Source organism: Gopherus flavomarginatus, chromosome 14 (assembly GCF_025201925.1).
Source record: "Gopherus flavomarginatus isolate rGopFla2 chromosome 14, rGopFla2.mat.asm, whole genome shotgun sequence".
NCBI classification, from domain to species: Eukaryota; Metazoa; Chordata; order Testudines; family Testudinidae; genus Gopherus; species Gopherus flavomarginatus.
Window position 1 is genome coordinate 19829411 of NC_066630.1, and position 24172 is coordinate 19853582.

The following is a 24172-nucleotide window of genomic DNA, read 5'->3' on the forward strand; positions in this document are numbered from 1 at the left end:
AGTTTGTGTGTACATTCATGCTGCTTAATGTATGCATATATGCACTTTTTGATGGGTAAATTCTGGTAACAATTCTCATCAGTTGTGAAGCAGGAGATTGATGAATGAATCTGCACCCTTGCAATGGTTTTTCTCCATTCTCCTGAGGCTGTCTCGCCATTGGGAACATAAGATTTGTCAGACCCAAGATCCATCTAATCCAGTATTCTGTCTCTGACAATGGTTGGTGCCAGATGCCTCAAAGAAAAGTGTAAGAACCCCTTGCTGAACAGGTGTGGGTTAATCTATCCTTCAGATTAGTTTTTATCCCAATATCTAATAATATGAGCTTGGTTTAAGACCTGAAACATCAGGTTTGAGATCCCTTCCAAAACTGTTGTAATCAATTACAACAATTCTGGATATCTGTATAAATGTCCAATTACTTTTTGAATCTTGCTAAGCCAGGAGGCAGGAGACTTCTTCTTTTTTAAGAGCCTCCTTTTCCTTCTTTTAAACCTGATTTTCAACTTACGCCCTCAAGACCTTCCATTAACTCTGCATTATTGAATAAATCACATCCAGCCAGAAAGCTTGTGCTCTGGCATATTACTATTCAGTACTTTTTTGGTAAACCTTTTGCAAACTTTGCTAAAGTGACTTGAGTGTTATAAAACCTGTAGGCTTATGAACAGAGTGCTTAAAGTGTGTGGATGCTGAAATTGCTAATGTCCAGATTTGATCCAAGGAGAAGGGCTTGTTTGCAAATCCTAAACTGATGCTTCATCCGCTCCCAAAATCATCTAGGCACTTTGATTCTTACTTAACAAGGATTTTTGGATATTAAAGAATCAAGAGCTCTTGTCTTTTGTTTACTTCTTAATCAGTTTTCCCTCTTCAGATCCATATCCTGTTTCAGTCTTCTGAATCTTAGCTTCTCAAAATGTGCTTGTTATGGTTCAGGGATGAGCTGTACTTGTGATCCCCCTCTCCCTCCACTATGGGCACTTCTTCCAAATGACAGGCCTACACCTGCACTATTGAGTGTAACCCCCAATCCACCTGGCTTTAGACTGTGTCACAAGGCTACAGCTCCATTTACCACTGTATCTACCTCAGCTGCCCCAGCTGGGTTTGGGTCACAAGCTCCCAGGGTAAACTTTAGCAGTGATTCAGGACAGCGTCTTCAAAAACAAATATGATTTATTGGTTTATAGAAACTTAAGCAGAGAGAAGCAGGGTTACAACAATTAAACCCTATATGTGTATTTCTCACCTAAACCCAACCTTTCCTTGCCAATTTAGGTAGGTTCTCTTTAGTCCAGGCTCCCCCCAGCGTTGGGGTTAGGGGAGACAGGATGCCCCCTGCAACTCCTGCCACCTTGAGAGTATGACTTCCCCAGTTCAGTGATTGTCTCTCCTCAACTCACAGGCTGACTTTATCTGTTCCAAAGACCTGACTTGGGACCCTATGCCCGGGCAAAATGGTTTATATATTTCTTCAGAGGGGATAGGCTATGGTCTTGCAATAGTAGATTCAAAGTATTGTCCATTTGGGCACCAATCAAATAAGGTTATCTGCAGTCATTCATTTGGTTTCTGCAACCCAAAAGGTTTGATTTTTTTTTAACCCTTAACTAGCAACCTAATCTATCAAACCCACAGATGTATAAAAATCTGTATATAGTATGCATGATGCTAATGCAGCTACTTCCCACATTTTTCACAATGCTTAGTTGCAAATAGGTGTTCATCTGTAGTAGATGGCTCGTAGGTGTATTTAGTGCTTTATTTAAAAAACTTCAGTTTTCAATGCTTTGAGGTTCTGGCCTGGAGACTATCACCATACATCTGATCAGCTCAAACATTTAACGATATTATCCTCACAACATCCTTGTGAGGTAGGGAAATATTTAAACTCATTTTACTAAGGCACAGAAAGAGAATATGCTTAATTTTACTTGCATGTTTGGTCCTGTGGTAGTCCATGTGGTTACACATGTCATGACTTTAAGCCTATGAGTAAGTTTTTTGCAGGGTCAAAGTCAGAAAAGGAGATCTCTAGCGGAGCTGAAACTCAGTCATCTGTGTCCCAGACCAATGTCTTAAGCACCGAACGGTTAGAAGATTAAGTTTGTAGCTCTTTCTTGTAGGACATAAGCAATTCTCTTTCCAGTTACTGTTGTTTCAGTCCACTTTTATAGTAAACATTGCTCAATACATTAGCCCTTGAGAAAGTGGTCCTTTTTCATATTCATTTACTTTTTCAGAACCTTAATTATATTTATCCTGTGTCTAGTAAGTTATAAAGTTTTTGGCCCCTACAACATTTCAGAATCTGAATGTTTCTAATTTTGTTGTGATCTCAAATTGGATTATTTCTAACTGAAGCTATTACCTTTATTTTAATGCTAATTTTGAGGAATATGGTTGCAGCCAATCCCATGCACTGAACTGTTAGATATACCATATGGCAGGGCATGTCTGCTGTTTTCTGAGAGAGATTATGTGACTATTATTGTCTTAAAGCTACCTTGGAACTGAAATTGTTTATGATCACTTTAGAGTGGAATATTACTGTTGGAAATGTTCTAGCAGAAAAGGTGCACCTGTCTGGCAAAGTGTAGATGCTACTTAACTCCCACCATAAACTCTATTCCCAGTGTAGGCTATTGGCCTGTTTGTAGATAAAGCTTTACTACCTCCTCTTTGGTTCTTTCATGCTAGTTGAGATATACTGTTTGCTGCTCACACTGATCATGAATGTCTGATCTGAACGAAAAGCCTTCTAAATTTATCCAGTATCCATCTTGTCATGTTGTATTTCCCCATCAAGTGTTATTTCTTTGTAATGTACATATTATAGCCTTCTCAGTCTAATGTTGTGAGGCATTCACCATCAATTTGTTTAGTGAATGATAGGTTTCTTACATCAAAGATTTGGATAAAACCGAGTTTTGTAATTCTCTCCTTGCAATGTATATTAGAATAATTTTATCATCATTGATATCTTTCTGTTTTCCAGGCTCCTCTCCCTATCTTTACTGAATCCCTTTGTTTGATTCCTGTTTTGTTTTGTCAGCCACTGTCATGTACCTTTACTACTTGTCAGAAAGATGGATGAATGACTCATTTGTGAGTCAGACATCCTGCTTCGTAAGCTAGTTGGCAGGAGGTACCGCACTGTGCTGAGGTTTAGTTCCTCCCCTGAAGATTCAATTTTAAGTCAAAATTAGTATTGAAAGAAAAACAGCAAATTAGTTTGCCTTCCATCCCATTTTTATTTATCTAACATGGTTAGCCCTGGAAGTTCTCTTGCACACAGATGCAAAATGTGCTATCAACCCACTAAGGAAACTGTTATTTAACATCAGAGCAATGCAAATTGCTTTTATCCTTGTTGTACAGTATTCTGCAGTCTTAGATGTATCTCTAGCATCTAGTCTCCCAGTTCATAATGCAAAGGGCTTTTAATTTATTTGTTGCATTGTTTTTTATTTTTATATAAGGTAGATGTGGGACGTTTTCTCTATGCATTTCTATCTTGATACAAACAGATAGCATTAGTGAGTCTTAAGAGTTCTCTGTATGAAGGTTAAAGGGTTGTTATCAGTTGTTTGTAAGATCCTGTTTAACTGTTGATTTTCTGCAGTTCTGTCTCATTTTTGAGGCAATTAAATTTCCTTTTTGCTGCACATCTAAGGAAACACACACAATTACATGTATGGAGAGCTGTTAAGTAAATTCTGCAGATTGGCCAGTGGGGAAGTTAACCTTTTTCTTGTGCATCTTTCAAATTGGGTCTACTGAACTTTTTTACTTTATGATCTTATTTTGGCCAAAGACAGAATGTCACAGAGAGAATTTGCTTACAGATGGACAGAGTGTTGGATTACAAATATGATCATGACTATTGCAATCTTGACCTCACCAGCTGCAGGTTTTTTCACTGACTGTTTTGCTTATACTTAAGCCAGTGAGCTTTCTGACTGCTAATACAATATCAATTAACCGTTGAAGTGATGATACAAAGCTCTAGTGGAGACTTAACCCCATATGAGACAGAGTTAAAATACAGCAACTAGTATCTAATGAAGGCAGGAGGCGGGGACTAGTAGAGCTCAGTTTAATGAGCTTGAAAACTTGAGGAGACCACCATCGAACTGATACTTGAGCATTGTGTTCGGAGATAAAGTTATCCAAGTGAGAATAGTCTAGCTTAACATGAAAGGTAATTAGAGCTTCAAATATGTTAAGGTTTGTTATAAAGAGGACCGTGATCAATTTGTTCTGCATGTCTACTGAAGGCAGGACAAGAAGCAAAAGACTTAATCTGCTGCGAGGGAGATTTACGTTAGATTTTAGGAAAAGCTTTCTAATTATAAGTGTAGTTAAGCTCTGGCTTCCAAAGGAGGTTGTGGAATTGCTATCACGGAAGGGTTTTTTTTTTTGTTTTCTTTTGTTTTGTTTAAAGTACAGGTTTGATAAACACCTGTCAGAGACTGTCTAGGTTTACTTGATCCTGCATCAGCATAGGGGGCTGGACTTGATGATTTCCCCAGGTCCCTTCCAGCCCTATATTTATGATTCTGTGATTATATGAACTGAAGAAATACTTCGATTTCTGATGTGTTCAAATATCTCATGACTGCAAAAGTGGGCAGGGAACATTTTTCATAAGGAATAATTCCAAGATGACAGCTACAGGATAATCTTGTTCTTTTGAGGGTACCTATAAGATTTATGGGTCCACTGCAAATCTTAAAGTGATAGTACTTTTTATATGGCAATTAGGCTCTTAATAATATGGGAACTGAGCCGTTTCCCTAGTGTTTAGATGGGCTCTTCCTTGGCTGAATGATCTGTTCTGGGCATGAACCAAGGAGAGCCATTTTATATAATACTTTTGATTCAACCTCCTTCTTGGTGTTTGGATGGCAGAGAAATTTTTCTAGTATGTTTTAGAGAAATGTCTTGCTTTTGAGAAGTATCTGTTCCTCCTCTTCTCATTTTCCTAGCAAGATATTTCATAAATTCAAGAAAAATATATGGGTTACAAAAATGGAAATACATTATTTAAAAAATGCTAGTGTGTTTCCAAGATTATGTGATGCAAAACCATTAGCATGTTTTGTTTTTATACTTGGAGAGGATTAAGTTAGTATGACTGCATATCTTGCAGAGACTTCAGTTTTACTAATTAATGCTGCACCTGCCATTTTCCTTGCCTTAATTATAAATGACAGAACTAGTCACTGCACTGATTAAAGATATTTTGTAAAGTGAAACATACTGTACAACAGCTGCTTTATGTGCAGCACATGCCAAAATAACTTAATTGCCATGCCATATAAAGAACAGTTTTTAGTGAAAATAAAAATACTTTAACTCTTTCATGCTTTATTTTAATTGAAGAAATGTATATTAAATGGGATCTGAGCAAATATTTATACACAGTTTCATATGTTTTTAGAAACTGAAACATCATTGGGTTGCTTAGCGGTGGAGGCATTAATCTAACTCTGCATTCCATTTTAAGTAACATCTTCATGTAGAAGCTAGGCTTGACTGGTAGCTACCTTACAGCACAAATATTATTTGTGAATGAACACTTTTATATAAAAGTTTTGTCTTCATAGCATGGTACAAATGTTAATCCAATACTGTAATGAGCACATCATTTTCACCAAGTTAAAGCCAAAATCAGCCTATGGTTTTGGGTGCTGAACTTGAGACAGCTTGTGGCTGATTTTTTCAGAAATGCTAAGCACGTACGACCACTTCTAAAAATGGCAGTTCAGGTGACCGCTGAATGCCAAACAGTGGGTAAATGGAAGATTGGAGATTAGGATTCAGATCTCCAAGTCCTGTCAAGACTATGCTTCCTCACTCTTACTGTGGGTTTGTGTGTGGGGATTGTAATTATAATATAGAGCTGTGGTATCGCTTTCTCAAATGATGTTTCTTTCTAAGGTGGAGCTTGTTGACTGTGCTTCTTCTGTTAAATGACATGCAGTACGGTAAATGAGCAACCTCCCTGGAAAATTGGTGTTGCACGTTTATCTTCTTATGCCATGGTGGTACTCATTTCAATCACTGTTTAACTCCGTTATTTCCAGTGCAATCTTAGGTTCTGGCTTCAGCAAGGCAAAGCTTACAGTAAGCAGGCACTGTGCAAACTAAGCTGCCTCCCCTAACTCTTTCAACAGATAGGTGTTCAGTGGCTTTAAAGGTGACCATTGCTCCTCTTCTTTGAATAGGTTTTTCAAACTGTTTTTCAGGTATGGTCATATCAATGCTTTATGCAGACTGTGGCCGCCTCTGTAATGTAGTACTCTCTGTGTGTATTTTGGTATTGCATTCCAAACTAAATTGCTGGCTCACCCCTGGGTCTCTTTCAGCATTAAGTTTCTAAGTTTCTCCCTAATGGATTGTGTTTGAGACTGTCCAGAAAAGCAATCACATTTGTCTGGAAAGATTTGTTCTGTGTAAATCCTCATGCTGCTTATTCCTCATTATTCTATTCTTCTCCCTAAGTGTAGTAATTTCTACATCTGCCTTCCATATCTTTGTTCCAGTAGTTCACTTGACTTAGATTATGATAATTGTCAAGTTTGCTCTTGCCACATTTGATAATAATTGCATTTCTCTAATCTGCAAGTACCTTCCTAGTTCTCTGACTTCTCAAAAATTGTCAGTGCTACAGGAACTTCATTGGCTGTCTTTCTTAATATGCCAGCTGTGTACAAGTCTGCCAGTCCACATTACATGCTTACATTTTCCAAGTATCTCTTTATCAGTTTTTGTAATCAATAGTTATTTGTACAGGGCTTTCCTTCCCTACTAATTGTTGAAACAGCTTTGTTATATATTTCCAATTGAAAAAGGTTGGTAACTACAACTTTTGTCATTATTTTTCCATCACTAACTTTGGTGAGACTGCTTGCATGAGATACACTGAATGTACAAGTTCTAAGAGTATGTAGAAATACCTGAATATGCAATTTTAGTAGATGTTAAAGCTCTCTTCTTCAGATTCAGGTCTGGAGGAGAATGAATTTAACCCCAAAGTAACTAAATCTACTTAATGGCGTTTGCACTGGAGGTTTTTTTAAATATTGTGCTATGATTTAATCCACCACAACAGAAAGCTGAATTTCTTGCATGGGTTTGTATTATACAGGCCTCTGATGCCAAGAGAATGTTTGTAAACCCACCAAGCATTTATTTTATATGTTAACTTTATAAATACTACAAGGAATGTATAGTATAGTGCAATAAGCTCCTAATCACATCTCAGCAGTATCACCAAGTCCTAGTTTTCTTTTGAGCAGGCATGCCATCTGTTTTTGTTCAAAGATTCAAAAGCTGTTATCTGGAAGGTCAGTTGCGGTCAAATGCCCAGAGGGGATTTTACATGAGTGCTCCAGAAAGATTCTGCACCACCTCCAGAGACCAAAAGACCAAAAAAGCCTTTTGGATAGAAGTCTGGGTTTTAAACTGACTCGAGGCTTTCTTCCTGATCCAGCAAACAGACAGCACCCTTGGTCCATGGAGTTGGCTTATTGAGGCCTCATAAGACTGTGTGCTTGTTGTAACTGGAAACTCTGATGAATTTGTAATCCACAAAGAAACCCCTAGAGTAGGGTGATATCTGGTAAGCTTATTAGTATGCATGTAGGCTATTTTATTGTTAGGTTTTTTTTAATGTGCTTTCTTAATAATGATTTTTACATTAAGAATAAAGTAGGCTTGAGTAGAAAGTCTGTGTAGTAACTTACCTTTAGCAACCACTCTATTATCAGTCTCTGAAGAGAAAGCAAGCAGGCCTATTTCAGGAGATTGTTTTTGCTGGGAAATATACAGTGAAGGCAGGGAACTGTGTATCCTGGACATACCCTGGTAAGAATCAAATGTCTCATATGTGTCCACCCAAGGGAGGTAACAGCTGGAGAGCTGGAGCCTTTTCTAGGCCACTGAAGGGAAGTGCAGGTACAGTTGCCCCAAGCTGTGACAACCGCAACTTTTACAAAGTGAACATTGCAGAGTGAGAGAAGACATTGCAATGTGAATGAACAGGGAAAAATCTGCCTGATAGGTTGGTTGTGGGGGTGAAGAACAAACAGAGGCAAACCGAGAATGGAAAAGCAGATGAGATCCATTGTGTGTAATAGTGCAGTAGAATTCTTTTAGGACACTACATTCCATGGTGTCCCCACGTTTGCTCTTGTAATTTTAGAGTTTTGAACTTCTGTTCTGAACTTCCCTTTCCCCGACCCTGTTGCTTATACATCAGAAATTCTCAAACCTCATATGTTTGTCAGAGAGAGATCATGGGCCAGTAGATAAGGCTTTGGGTTGGTCTAAATTCTGTTCTTATTCTCTGCTCAATGACTCATTGTGTGGCTTGGGCAAGTTTTATTTTAACTTCTTTGTGCCTTTGTTTTCTTATTGTATGATGGGGAAATGAGACCCACTCCTTTTAGAGCTCTTTGAAAATCTCTGAAAATCACTACAAAAGTACAGAATGCTATTTCTTTGTATACTAGCACAACTGAAGATGACAGATGTGTGTTGTGACAATACTTGAAACTGCTGCAATGCACTCTGAAGAGGACATGCCAAAACAGTGGTTTTGGTTTGTGGTGGAATTTTTTTCCTAAATAAAATCCAGAAAATATCTTCAATGTATAGCTATTTTTAAAAATCCATCAAATATAGAGCTCAAACAAGTCAACAGTCTCTTAATACCATGCTTGTAGCCCTGTTGAGATGGCACTTTTTCTCAAAATTGTGCCTGTTTGCCAATCTTGTTCAACTATTATAATTTTTAATGTTCTGTCTTCTACAGCTCTCTAATGTGCATTAATTGAACATTGTTAAACTACATGCAGTCCTGAGATCCTGGCTTTCATAAATATCCTGGAACTGAGAAATTAAAAGATATATTTTCAGGGTAGTACTTGTATAGTTGCACGATTGCCAACTCAATACAGTAAAATCCTTTATTCTCAAAGTGGCACAATTTGGGCAACAACAGTGCAAGCTTCTGAGGGCTATCCTGCCAATGTGCTTCTACGTGTAGTGGAGGCACCAACTCTAGCAGTAAGAGGGTAGTTCAGGCTTCATATATATTTAGTCCAAGAGTGCCATTTATGATGATGATGATACTCTTGTGATGTGAAGAGTCTAGTAGGAACAGTAGTGAGACTGCCAATTTGTCTTGCACCAGCTGAACAATCACATTATAGTGTTTGGTCACTGTCAGGGCCAGACAGAATTGTAGTCTGAGGTGTGAAATAGTCCTTAATGCATTATTTCTAATTCACTGAGCACTACAGGCTAACAGAGCCCAGAAATTGTTTATAGAATGGTATTTACGGAGTCCTGCGTCTTGTATCATCTCCTCTTGCATATGAGTGGGCTCAACCACTCCAGTAATCAAGAAGACTTGGCTAAAGTTGCAGATTCGATTACTTTGCCTTTTTCAATCAAACCCATCAGGTTGAACATTTGACCTTCAGTTCAATTCCTTTTTGAATTCTGCTTGGTTAATGGCTTCTCAAAAATCCATCTTACTCTTGAAATCCATCAAAAACAACAGAGTGAAGCTGCCTACTTGTATGCAAGAGACTTTTTTTTTCTCTTGGCACCGAAACCTGACGAAATTGGGAAATGGGTACGAACTCATGGTACTGTCAAGCCCATTTGGACTATTTTATATTCCATATCTAGTTTCTTTCCCCCTCCTCCCCCAATGCCTTTTCTGTAAAGGTAAAATTCCTTTTTTGATGCATAGGTGAGTGTGTTGTTTTTGACAGAGCCAGGAACATCTGTTGGTGTCTTGTAAAGCCTCCTGTGTTCCTTCTAGCAGTTCTTGACAACGTCTTGTTTTGTTAACACTTCGCCATCTGTTAACCTGATGCTATTGTAATGAGGGGTGAGTTTCTTGACAGCATTAAAATGTCCCTCTTGCATCTCATCTCTTACTCCATTTCTATATGGTGGTTGTTGTTTTCTGTTCAGTTTGTCTAATTATTGGCAAGGTTCTTATTCTTTGTATACAATCTCACTATAATTTCTTAGTTTTAAGATCATGCTATATTAGGGATGAGAGATCACTTATTGTTTTTGCCCTTTGGGGCCTAATTTTAGGAGCTATTCTTGTACACTTTGCATCCTGAACTCATTTATGTGCGTGTTTGCATGCATGTGCGTAAATTTTGAAAGGTGGGAAGAGGGATTACTGCGTGACCTGTTTTGTTTAGTGATTTTCTAGTTACTGAGCGAATTTGTGCTGCGTAAAGATACGTTAAGTAGACTCACATATTCATATACTCTTTTTACTAGAATCTAGTGGGTTAAATCTGTTGCTATGAACTTGAAAGTTAATTTGGAGTGGAGAAAGTGATACTATTGCATATAAATGTTTTTTTTCCTTAAAGAAGAAATACTCTTGACTGTACAGCTTGCTGGCTTTAGCTCTACTCTCTCAAAGCTTTCAGAATTCCCTTATTCTCATTAAAGGGATAAGAGCTTCAATAACTTCTCACGTAATCGAGAACATAATAGGTGCAGGATCTTTTAAGGAACTGTTCTTGGATTTCTTTACGCTGAGAAGCATCTTGCATAGCTCTGTTCCTTTAGACTTTGTTTTACTGTGTAGCCTCTTTCATATTCATCTACTTTGTTTTTTTTCTCCAGCTTTGTTAAATCTTTTTTATAATTACCACTTGTATGTTGTTAAAAAGAGACGTTATTACAAGAGGCTTGGAGCCTAAGGCTAGCACAGTAAGTAAATGGACAAAGCATATGGGTCTACATTTTAATCATATTAAACGCTCTTTAGTATGGCATGTCTTTCCTCCTTTCAGAACTTATTGTCTTTCTCCCTGACATATACTAATAGAATCTCAAAATGGTTGCTGACTTTCATTTAGAAGGTATTACTGATCCTTTTTAAAGTAAATTGAATGAATCACAATAGTATTTTTAACTGAAGGCAGACTTCAGCTTTTGGAAATTGCAACTGAGTCTTTTTTGGCCCTATTATATATTCATTAATAGCATGTAGATGGCCAGAGAGCCTGGAATACTTCATTGTTGTCTACACTGCATGATATTAATTTAGTGTCTTCCTTTCACAGGAGACCCATTATCTAATATTTTGAGCTTGCTTTAATACATAGTGTTTATAATTCTTACTTTCTTTTGGGATGTAGCAGTGAGGCAAGACCTTTCTGCATAATTGCAATGTACAAACAAGCCACGGTGTAAAATACACCACAGAGTTCTGTGTAACCATCAAACAATGTCATGATTGGTTATAGTACATGTTAGTCATACATAACTTAGATGTAAATTTTCTTTCTCATATCAAGTCTCTTTGACCTGTAAATTATACTTTCCAAAAATGTTGGATTGATTCTTCCTATGCTGGAAAAATAAATATAAAAATTAAATTATTTGTTAGGTTTCTGATGTTTATAATCCATTTGCATAGTTAAATAAGCTGAATAAAAGAGAACATAGCTAGGAGGAAGTGTTGAATACAGCTGAATGGGTTTAGGGGTTAGCTTAAGACAAAAGATAGAATACCATGATGGTGAAAGTGAACTGTCAGTGTTATCATTCCATAGAAATCCTATTGCAAGTCTCATTATGTGAAATGAAAAATGTATGTGAAAATAACATAGGACAAACTGACAAAAGCAAGAAAGTCCACATTGAGTCTGTTGCACCACTTTGTAACTGAATGGCATTTTACTTGGACATTGCAGAATCAGTGGGCTTCAACAGACTAATACAATATTGTGTAGTGATGCAAACCATAGATGGCTGTTACATTTTTAATAAGAGTGCAGAAGGTTAACATTATGTTTAACCCCTATTAAGGAAAATATATTCTATCTCTTAATAATATGCAATAACAAAATAAAATAAATGCTCTGTGCACAGTTAGCTTTTCAGTATTCATTCATCTCCTTGTTCTGTGTGTGAACGGTGTCTCTAGGTTCAAAGGTGGCCTGGGTTCTTATGCCATACTCTATTGGCTGTATTTGCTGGAGCATTTCCTACAGGTGTCAGTGGAGTTGTGCATGTTACAGGCAACAATGTCCACAGAGCCACCATTGGAATAAATATTCTAATTATAGGGGGAAAACGTGTGGATAAACACATTAACTCTTTTCATTTGGCAGATACAACTTAGATAATGTTTTCATCCCTCAGCCGTGAGGCCGAGTTATTATAGTTGCCATTCTGTCCAGGATATGCTGTTGTACCCAGTTCCCTCAGTGGTGGTTGTTTGTGGAATGAGGAAAAATAATGGCCATGAGTCTGTATTGAAAATGCTTGTACAGATGTATCCTGATTTGAGTTACAAAAGATAGTCACAATATTACTAAAATAATATTTAGACAATAACAAGTGCTAAATGCATTGCTGAATGGTATCCATGTTGTTGTTCTTAACGTATTAAGGATGTTAGTCTTAACATATTAAGAAAGGAAAATTTGAGTAATTACAAACTGTCTCCTCTGTCCGTAATATCAGATTTAAGATTTCTTTAATTCAGCCTGCTGCCGAGCTACTTTTATAGCTGACTTTTATTGTAGGGTGCCTGGGCATACTTAGCTGACAAGGTGACATTTAAATGACTTTTCAGTAATTAGCATTAAAAAACCTTGAAAAATTAACTACTATTCCAACTTTTTTTTATCTCTGCCCTTTTTAAAAAATAAAATTTAAAATGTCACAAAGGGAACTTATGACTTTCTAGTTTTTTAAATTAAGCCTCTGTTTAGGCAGAAAGCATTTGAAATTGACTCCAGACTATGTTACTTCAACTTTCGGTAACTGAAAAGTATCTTAATAGATGTAAACAATTTTTTTCAACCAGAAAAGGAATTGTTTTTCATAATAGTCCTATTATTGTTTGATAAAAGTGAGATTCAACACAAGGGCTTATGCCAAAAAAATAAAGTGAGTTCCACCGAAAATAGATTCACCGAAAAATCAGAAAAGAAAACTGTCCTAAAAAATTTAAAAGATTCATGTGAAAAGTTTTGTGTATTTCTACTGTTACTGTTATGTAATCAGTAGAAGTAACTGATTACATATTGATGGTTGGTAGGAACAATGTTTACAGATCTAAGCAAAAATAAAAAAAATCAGTATAAAAGGTATCAAAATATTAGAAATTGGCTTAGATACATGCATTTCATTCAACAACAGTTGTCATCTCATAAATTCTGCTCACAACTTTTAATTTAGCATTCATCACTTATAATTTGGATGCATTTTATTATATGTAGCTCTCTTGACTAGAATTCTGAAAACTAAAACACTATTTCATCATGTTTGCATTATATACTCTTGCCATAAAGGACTTTAAAGTAAAATGAAAAGTTTAATGAAGTTCTTATGGTAATTTCAAATCTTTATAGAATCGTAGGACTGTAACAGACCTCCCAAGGTCTTCTAGTCCAGTCCTCTGCACTCATAGCAGGACTAAGTATTATCTAGACCATCGCAGACAGGTGTTTGTCTAACCTGGTCTTAAAAATCTCCGATGATGATTCCACAACCTCTCTAGGCAATTTATTCCAGTGCTTAACTACCCTGACAGGATTTTTTTTCAAATGTCTAACCGAAACCTCCCTTGCTGCTGCTGCTTGTCCTATCCTCAAAGATTAAGGAGAACAGTTTTTCTCCCTCCTCCTTGTAACAACCTTTTATGGACTTGAAAACTGTTATCATGTTCCCGTTCCTCCCCCCATCTTCTCTTCTCCAGATTAAACAAACCCATCTTTTTTTTCAATATTTCCTCATAGGTCATGTTTCCTAGAACTTGAATCATTTTTGTTGCTCTCCTCTGGAATTGCTCCAGTTGTTCACATCTTTCCCAAAATGTAGCTCCCTGAACTGGACACAGTACTCCAGCTGAGGCCTTATCAGGGTGGAATGGAGCAGAAGAATTACTTCTTGTCTTGCTTTACAACACTCCTGCTAATACGTCCCAGAATGATATTTGCTTTTTTTGCAACAGTGTTGCACTCTTGACTCATATTAATTAGCTTGTGATTCACTATGATTAGGTTCCTACCAAATTAACCATCCATTTTGGTCAATTTCATGGTTATAGGATTTTAAAAATCTTAAATTTCATGATGTCAGCTATTTAAATCTGAAATTTCATGGTGGTGTGTTTTATCGGGTCCTGACTCATAAAGGAGTTTCTATGGGGGGATCACAGTACTGCTACCCATGCTTCTGCTGGCAATGGTGCTGCCTTCAGAGCTGGGCAGCTGGAGAGCAGTGACTGCTGGCCAGGAGCAAAGCTCTGAAGGCAGCACAGCTGTCAGCAGTAGCGCAGAAGCAAGAATGGCATGGTACAGTATTGCTACTCTTATCTGCGCTGCTGCTGGCAGGGACTGCCTTCAGAGCTGGGTGCCTGGCTACCAGCTGCTGCTCTCCAGCCACCCAGATCTGAAAGCAGTGCAGAAATAAGGGTGACAATACCACAACCCCCCTAAAATAACCTTGTGCCCCCCCAACTCCCTTTTAGGTCAAGACCCCCAATTTGAGAGAGGCTGGTCTCCTCTGTGAAATCTGTATTGTATAGGATAAAAGCACACAAAAGATCAGATTTCACAGGGGGAGAGCAGATTTCATGGTCCATGATGCATTTTGCATGGCCATGAATTTGGTAGGGTCCTAAGTATGACCTCCAGATCCCTTTCTACAGTTTTCCTTCCTAGGCAGTTATTTGCATTTTGTATGTGTGCAGCTCATTGTTCCTTCCTATGTGAAATACTTTTCATTTGTCCTGACTGAATTTCATCCTGTTTACTTCAGACCATTTCTCCAGTTTGTCCAGATCATTTTGAATTTTAATCCTATCCTCCAAAACACTTGCTTAAATTGGAGGCTCCTCCCAGCATGGTATCATCCTCAAACTTTGTAAGTGTACTCTCTATGCCATTATTTAAATAATTGATGACTCTAATGAACAGAACCTGCCCCAGCACCGATCCCTGAGGGACCTCCCTTAATATTCCCTTCCAGCTTGACAGTGAACTACTCTCTGGGAACCGTTTTCCAACCAGTTCTGCACCCACCTGATAGTAACTCCGTCTAGGTTGTATTTCTCTAGTTTCTTTATGAGAGAGTCATGCAAGATAGTATAAAAAATCTTAAATTTCTTAAGATTTGAAGTTGTTTTGAATTATTGTGCAATGTAGTCAAGTGTAGCTTTAAAGTAGTTTTAATCAATGGAATCAAGGTTTTATTGGGTTTCAAGATAGAAGACACAGCACAGTTAATAGAACTGCTAAGATAAGTTTGTGATATTTGGTTATGTCCATCATACAACTATTTAAAGTAACTGAAACAATAAACAAAATCTAGTGGTATATTTGTAGATATACTGTTAGATCTATTTCCCTGATGGAAAAATAGAGAGAAGTTATGTCTGCTTCCAGGGGTCGTGGGATGGACTTTCTCAAACCAGTGAAAGCACTGCCAAAAGTCCCATTGACTTCAGTGGGGCCAGGCTTTAGCTCTGGGTTACTGATTCCTACTTTACTGATTTCAACACTGGCCCACATACAATTATGACTTTAGTTGGGCTGGATGAGAAATAGAGAAGCAAGTAAAACTTGAAATTTATACTAAATGAATGTCTAGTCATTCCGCATACTGTCTATCTGCTAGAATTCTAGCAAATTTCTAATGCTGGCTCTCTATACCCACTCTTTTGATGGTGGTTCTTGTGAGTGAGCTGTCTGGGATGGAAACTGGGGCATGACTTTTTTTTTTTTAAAGTTCTTTCTTGTAATTTAGGATCTGATATGACTTGTATCCAATTTCTTTACCACAAAAACCCTCCTTCTCATCACCTCTCTTCCCTTTAGGCCATGTCTACACTACAAAGTTAAGTCAACTTCAAGTAAGTTGACATTGAGCCTCCAATTTAAGCAAGTCAATGTTGTGTGTCCACACTATACTCATTGTGTTGGCAGAGTGCATCCTCACTAGCAAGGCTTGCATTGGCGCACGGAGCACTGCACTGTGGGTAGCTGTCTCACAGTGCACATAGCTGAGTAGAATTTTGGGTTGGGCTTGCAATGCCTTATGGGGCCAAAACATTGGCGTGGGTAATTATGGGAAGATGGCCTTAGCCTCCCATGATACACTTACCTCCATCCCTCCCTCCCTGAAGTCAACGGCAAACAAACCAAGCCTTTTTTCGTAAGCCTGGGTTACCTGTGCGGATGCCATAGCACGATGAACATGGCCCCCGCTCAGCTATATGATGGTGATGATGATGATGTTGTTGTGAGCATTACAAACACCTTATGCCTTATCCTGCAGTATTTACACAGTCGATACAGAAGCCTCTGCACGGAACAGTGATGTGTGTGTGTGTGTGTGTGTGTGTGTGTGTGTGTGTGTGAAACTCATGATATTTGTTGTGTTTTAAAGTCCCAGCTGCTGAAATAAAGAGATTGAGTGAGAATCTGAGCTTTCATTAAAAAATACACATTTTTCTTTGAGTACTTGCTCATGTCCATTCCATGTTAGGTATGTGTGTGCTGTGTGCACCATTGCTGGAGATTTTTCCCTCAGTAGTAACTGTCGGGCTGGCTCTAGCACCCTCTTGTGCCACATGCTTATGCACCGGTATAAGGGTCACTGCCAGCTACCTACCCTCTCAATTCCTTCATCCCGCCCAGGGTGGCTGCTGGAACAGCTCTTTTCAGTGATTTTGTATTCTGTTTGTTAGTTTCAAATATAGTTTTGTGTGTGTGTGTGTATGTGTGTGTATATGTGTGTGTGTTCTAAATATTTACACTAACATGATCTACAATATTTTATATATATATTATATATAATATTGTAGATCATGTTAGTGTAAATATTTAGAATGCCCTCTCTCCTGTCATCCCAGGGCTCTCTTTGCCCTTGGGGCTGAGCATGCCCTGGTCCCCAGGGTTCAAACCTTGCACTGCATGTGGCAAATCTGTGCCCGTGAGTGACCCATGTTTCATTTGTCTGAAATGTTTGGGAGAAACTTACATGAAAGACTGTCAGATTTGTTGAGACTTTAAAGCCTGCACAAAAAAGAATAGAGAGATAAGACTGAAAGCTATTGTAATGGAAGTGGCTCTCGGACCAGCCTCAGAGACAAGCTGTTCTGATTCTGCACCGAGCACTTTGCCCTTGGTATGAAGTGCTCCTCCAACACCGTATACTTCCCACCACCATTGCCTATCTCCAGTAGCAAGGAAGAAGCACAAAAAGCAGTGCGCTGACAGAGGGCGCTCATCCGTGCAGAAGAAAGACAGACATGGTGAAGTCAGTGAAGTGCGACCTGTGCTGGGCCATTCTTCCACCCACGGTCTCGACTCCTCCCAGAGCACTGAGTCTAGTGTGGTAGGCTCTGCCGAAGCTCTGAAGCCACTGCAGCACCAGCAGATTGATGGTACCGTCAGCTCCAGAGGCCTTTACAGTGGCCAGGGACTTACTGACAGTCCGGGTTCCATCAACTCCCGCTACCTCCTCAGGCTCCCCAACTATCACCCCAGCCCCCCGCTGCTTCCCCATTGTCCCAGGCTCCAAACACTTACTGGAGGCTGTAGGCAAGGAGGGGATGGGACTCAGCAGGTTTCCCACACCCCCTTTCACAGAACTCTGCAGCCAGCCCATCTTCCCTGCTCTGACCACCATCTAGTGGGGCTCACTGAGAGCACTAGCTGCAGTGCCTTTCCCAGGCATGTCTCTTCGGCTCTGCTCAGTCCAACTCCCACCCTGGTAGAAATGGGGGAGGATGGGCTTGGGGGAGGGAATCACAGATCAAGGGCTAGGATAGAAGCTGCGGGTGGTTGCGGAGATGATTACTGGGAGTGCGGGTGCCCCCTTGAATACTCCCACGTGCCACCCTGTGCGCACACCCTTGTGTGGCACTTAAACCTGGTTCTGTCAAGGCTCACTTGTCCTTCCTTCAAACCACTAGTGTTGTGCCCTCTACTGCTTCTCTCTTGGAAGGTTGAGGGAGAGAGCTCAGCGGTTTGAACACTGGCCTTCTAAATCCAGGGTTGTGAATTCAGTCCTTGAGGGGACCATTTAGGGATCTGGGGCAAAAATCTGTCTAGGGATTAGCCCTGGTTTGAAGAGGGGGTTGGACTAGATGACCTCCTGAGGTCCCTTCCAACCCTGATATTCTATGATTCTTCCTGGTTGAGATAACCTCAGCCAGAAATAACTCTGAAATCAAGGCCCTTACTACCATACATGATGTTCTTCAAGGATAAAGTCCACTCGCCTTCCTGCCAAAGGCGGTTTTGCAGTTTCATAGCAACCAGGCCATTTTCCAGCCAGTCTTCTTCCTGAAGCATCACAAGAACTCAGAAGAATGGCAGCTTCATTCACTGGATGTTAGGTGTGCCCTCATCTTCTAGGATGAAATCCTTTCACAAATCCATGCAACTCTTTAGCAGAAGCAGAAAGGATGAAAGGACTTCCAGTGTCAGCCCAGAGGATCTTATCCTGGATGATAACCTGCATTTGGGCATGTTATGAGCAGGCAAATGTCCTACCTCTGGCCATGATAACTGTTCACTCCACAAGAGCTCAGGTATCTTGAGCAGTGTTCCTCATGCAAGTTCCAATCCAGGACATCTGCAGGGTCACAACTTGGTCATGGGTGAATACCTTTACCTACACCATCATCCAACAGGCTTGAGACGACACTAGGTTTGGAAGGGCAGTGTTGCAGTCAGCATGTCCGTGAACTCTAAGCCCACCTTCTGAGTTACTGCTTGTTAGCCACTTAATGTGGAATGGACACGAGCAAGCACTCAAAGAAAAAAAAACGGTTACTAATATGTTGTAACTGTTCTTTGAGATGTGTTACTCATGTCCATTCCATGATCTACCCTCCTACCCTTCTGTTGGAGTTGGCTGGCAAGAAGAAACTGAGAGGCTGTGTGTCTGGTGGTGCATCTAATACTGGTGCCTAAGCTCATGGCACGAGAGGGTACTAGAGCTGGCCCAACAGATATCACTGAGGGTAAAATCTCCAGCAATGGTGCACATACACCTAATGTAGAATTGACATAAGTAACACATCTCAAAGAACAATAGTTATGAAAGGTTAGTAACTGTTGTTTCTAGCCCTCATGGTTGTCCAAAAAAGCATGAAAACATGAACGAAGTGCACCCTAAAAGCTAAGTATCCAGATGGCACATAAAAAGGACCCACAATTTATTTTTAAATATCCTGAGGTCAACTGCTGAAATACCTTTTGAATAAGAATAATAATAACTGAATTGTGCAAATTACTAGTGTGTCTAGACTGTGAGCTATAGAATTACATTGAATGGAGTCTGGTAATTTCTTTTGTTGGGCACCCTGTCCTGTATGTGTTTTTACCATCCCTGCTTAGCTGCTGATTCTAAAAATCCTGGGCAAAATATTTTTACATAAAGTCTTCTGAATATCCTTTCATAATAGGTTATTTCTTCTTTTATTACTCATTGGTTAGGGGAGACTAGATCCAACAGTACTGGAATCATATCTTCCACTCAGGTAATCCTTCTAATTAATTTATGAGTTGCTGCATTCATTTTTCTTGTAATGCTCTATAGCGATTGAGCCGAAGTTTGAAACCAGCAGTCCACAACCAGTATTTCAAAACAACTGAAAACAGTAAATACTTAGCTTAGCCTAGCTACCTCAGAGTTACAAAGATGAGTATTTCTCAACACATATAAAATTTTAAACATATTTGAAAATAAATCTAATTGCAAATAACATGCTGCTGGTCAGCATCCTGTGAAGTGTCATTCCCTGTGATTTTGACAGTGTAAAACTTTAACTTCCCTTGCATTTATGTTAGTCAAAAATGAAATCTAAAACCTGTCTCTGTAAAGGAAATTTACATTGATGTAACTGTATCAATGTAGTGGCACTGATGCATAACCCCTGTGTGTCCATGCTGCTCCTGCACGAAATGGGGTTTACCCCAGTACTGCTTGCCTCAATATGTTACTGAATTAATCTGATCCCCTGCTTTGCAGCACATCTACGTTAGGGGTTTACATCAGGGTAACTTGGTCAATGTAGTTACACTGCCATGAATTTCCTTGGATGGGATTCCAAATGTGTAGTGGGTGGAATGGAGAGGAGGTGGAGTTTAGTGAAGCAGCAGTACTTTTGGGGAGGAAGGGAATAGTATCTAGAATGGCATGGGAGAAACTGGAGGAGTTGACCAGGGCGTGGATATAAAAGGCTTCAGCTGAATGACTGTCATGGAGAGGCTAAGCAGCTAGGTGGCATAAAGTCATCTTTGCCCCCACTTCCCCCTGAGAATTTTTGCTGTCTCTTTGTGGAGCAGCAGTTTGCTTTACTGTAGAGCGTTGGTGGGCAACCTGTCCCATGGCCCGCGGTCAGATTACCCTGATGTTCCACATTTTGCTGATGTTGACTGTCCGCAGGCACAGCTCCGTGCAACTCCCAATGGCCGCGTTTCGCTGTTCATGGACAGTGGGTGCTGTGGGAAGTGGCAGGTCGCAGATTGCCCACCACTGCTGTAGTGTGTCTACCTAGAACCTTCTTCATGCCCCTTATGTCTGTCTTTCTGCTTTGGAACAGGGCAGTTCCTCACATATAATCCATTGGGAGCCTTGATTTTGGGAAGAGGTGAGGATACTTCACTCTTCAGTGTGGAGTATAGAATAGCTAGAAGGGAGAAGTAAGGCAGAGAAAGGAGAAGTAACTAAGGCAGAGCCTTAACCTTTCCAAAGAGGAGCCAACTCCTTATACCAAGCAGAGTCTAAATGCAGTGAAGCAGGAGGCAGTGCAGCTGTGGCACATAATCCTGAAAATTTGTCCTGGAATAATTAAATCCAACCGACAAGAGTGGGGGCATTTTAAATATGACCCATTTCAGTGACTTCATTTTGCTACAATAAATCAAACAGAAAAAAGTGAACTAAGTATTGATGGTTTTAGAAAAGATTAGAGAGAGGAAAGAGAAGCTCGCTCTTCAAAAGCAAGTTTGTCAGTATGTGAGAGAATACCTTGGGAGTGAATTATCAGCAATTTCCCATAGACCACACAATAGTAAAGGAGAATTTACTGATCAAAGGACAAAAAAAAGTTTGCAAAAATAGAAGAGCTAGTATACTATAGGATCTGACCTACTCTGACTTAAATTGTGCTAAATGAAAGGAATAAAATCCAGCACATTTGTGAGCATAATATAGGAATTACTTACACATCATCAGGAACAATTCTCAGCTTTGCTTTGAACCAGGGGTCCCCAACGCGGTGCCCGCAGGCGCCATCTAAATGCGCCAGCGTCCTGGCCCGTGGTGGAGCATCCGCCAAAATGCCGCCGAATTTCTGCAGCATTTCGGTGGCGATGCCTCTCGATGACGCCACTTGCTGCTGACAACTGTGTCATCGAGAGGCGTCGCCCCCGAATTTCTGCAGCATTTCGGTGGTGACGCCTCTCGATGACGCCGCTTGCCGCCGACAAGTGACGTCATTGAGAGGCGTCGCTGCTGAAATGCCGCCAGAATTCAGCGGGTGTTCCACTGCTGCCACGGTCCTTCATCTGGCGCGTGCCAGATGAAAAGCTTGGGGATCACTGCTTTGAACAATGCAGGAGGACATAAATGATAATTTGGAGGCACTGCAGTGGAGCATTAAAGAACAGTGACCATAAGTTAACTGGGTTCATAGTTAGGGTTTAACTGTTAAATAGAGCCAAAATTATAAATGTTAAATTTATTCCCAACGTGGTTGGAATATTTATTTACTTAAATATTTGAGGAATGAGGGGAAAAGAAACCTTGCTAATGAATGCAGAGTATGCAAAGACCTCTGAGGTAAAAGAATTATAAAACGTTAAGTATAGAAAGGGACTAGAATTCGAGTTATGTTTAAATAAAATGTTAAAAATTTCTGCAAAAGAAGGCAAGATAAATGTATTTTTCTATACCTCACAAACATTAATGAGAAGAGGCCATGGGGAAGGTCACTTAAAGGAGTATTGTGATTTTAAAAGTTTTTCTTCTGTTATCAGTAATTTCTCCATTTATTAGACTGGCAAAAAACCCTCCCACAAATTTTACATCTGATTTGTGGTGATTACTTTTTGCGTGAAAGTAGACTAGTCTTTCCTTTTGCAGGTGATGGTGGGAAGGGATGTGATTTAGAACTTACTTGTTGATTCATCACTGGGACTCATCAGTTAGTGAAAAACTCACTTGTGCCAAGTTTTTTCCATGCCTTTTGAAAATTTGGACACAATTGAATGTGGCACAATTCACAACTCTAACAAGGAGGATTTCTCTGGGAATACAGAACATTTTAGACTGGAGGAGACTAAGAAGTCTAAGTTTCAGACGTGGACTAGTCAAAACCTTAAAGTAATGTAACCATAGTAAATTTTATTATGAGCTATTGTACTGAAACATCAGTGTTTATTAACATTATTATTCTTGATTTGTTTATATCTATGATGATACCGTTGTGCTAACAACCGGGCACTGTGTCATCTTTCATAACCTAAACTATTTAATTTTATAATATGGCTAACACCAACTATTGTATTTTTATTGTATTCTAAAGGATTCATCCTCCCGAATATTTCAAGAAGAAATATGCTGTGGATGAAGTACACTATACAGATGAGGTGAGTGTCTGCTTTTCCTAATATTTTTCCCGACGATTACAAAATTAATGGTGGTTCTGAAAGTATGGCAGTAGCTTTCTAAAAAAAACCCCTTGTTCCACTAAATATGTTGTCTTCATTTCCTACTTAATTAGTCCTACTTCCAGTTCCTGAATAATGACATCTGTTTTATGAACTTTTCTAAAACTCTATAAAATATGATGCTGTTGTTTTATTGGATTGTACATTGAGACCAATTCAGAGACACTTTTTAATATTCTCTTTATTTAATAAAAAGGTTCATTGGGCATGATTCTGAAAGGTTCTGGGGACCTGTGAGGAAAAGACAGACAAATTGCCTGACAATAGGCTAGCAATGCCTCCTTGGCCCTTAGAAGCTTGCAGCGGGGAAATGGTTCCAAATGCTTGATCAGTAAACATAAACTTTCCTCTTTATCCCTATTTCATGAAATGTATTAAATTTTGATTAGCTGTTTGAATGTAAAATATTTTAATTTTTCATTTAATTATTTATTCAAATATTGCTTTCTCTTGTATTCATGTATTTTTAAATATGGGTATTAATTGCACACTTAAGGTTCTCTTTGCATAGTTGTTTTAGAGCGGATGTTATGGTTTTGTGCACCTGGCTAGTTTATTTTTTTCAGTAGGAAAGCTCAGCAGGATTATGGCAGCATGTTTGCCAAACTCTGTAGTGAGTCTTATGGAGAGCAGCTTAAAAAGGAAGATCTTGCTATTTCTGTCCCCTGCAGGATGCTAACCTGACTTGCCAGACCCAAAATCTTATTTTTACCAGCTGTGGAGACAGTTTCTTTCATTTCATCTTCATATTGAAATTATCTCTAAACTGTGGTTGTGCTAGTGTATTTCCTTGACTGTGGGTTGGGGAAGCTGTAAAGAGATTGCTGCTTGACGCATTTGAGTTGGAATCATAGTTTCTTGTTACCAGACTTGATGTGTAGAATACAGAATACAGAAGTCAAGGCAAGCAATTGCAAGTAGGAACACATGCTTCTTTACAAGAATCACATTTATTGACATTTGGTGTGCAGTCTCCTATCAGCAAATGCAATTATCATGTATCTTTATATTGTGTCTCAGTGTTTAAAATTTTACCCAGGAAGGAATGTGGATCTCTTTAATTTGGGTTAATTTGTAGGCCCATGTATCGACATTTTTCTCCCTGGAGTATGCCATCTTAAGTCATAAGCCAATGAAGTTTTGCAGTATTGTATTTCTCTGTAATATGAACCTGTCTATATTTGACAAAATTGCCAGGTACTAGGTTAGCCGAGTCAGAATGGACTGTAGGAACTCTGTGACAATACATTGTATATACATTATATAAACACCATTCAAGAACGCTTTAGCTTTTTAACTTCTGTGCTTAGAAAGGAAAAGTGGCTTGTGTGAAAATTCTCCAGTCCTTTCGAAAGTGAGCTCTCCCTTTGTTCATGTATTTATTTAGTCAGTTAATATGTACA

At 39.2% G+C, this 24172-nt stretch overlaps 1 protein-coding gene across 2 annotated transcripts in view; it reads left to right on the forward strand.

The window, feature by feature from the left end:
* PEPD (peptidase D) overlaps nucleotides 1-24172 on the forward strand; it is a 225587-nt gene that overhangs the window by 13547 nt on the left and 187868 nt on the right. For both annotated transcript variants that reach the window (XM_050922831.1, XM_050922832.1), the window contains one exon: nucleotides 22625-22688. In XM_050922831.1, the coding sequence (XP_050778788.1) occupies nucleotides 22625-22688 (64 nt within the window). The remainder of the gene's footprint in view (nucleotides 1-22624; nucleotides 22689-24172) is intronic.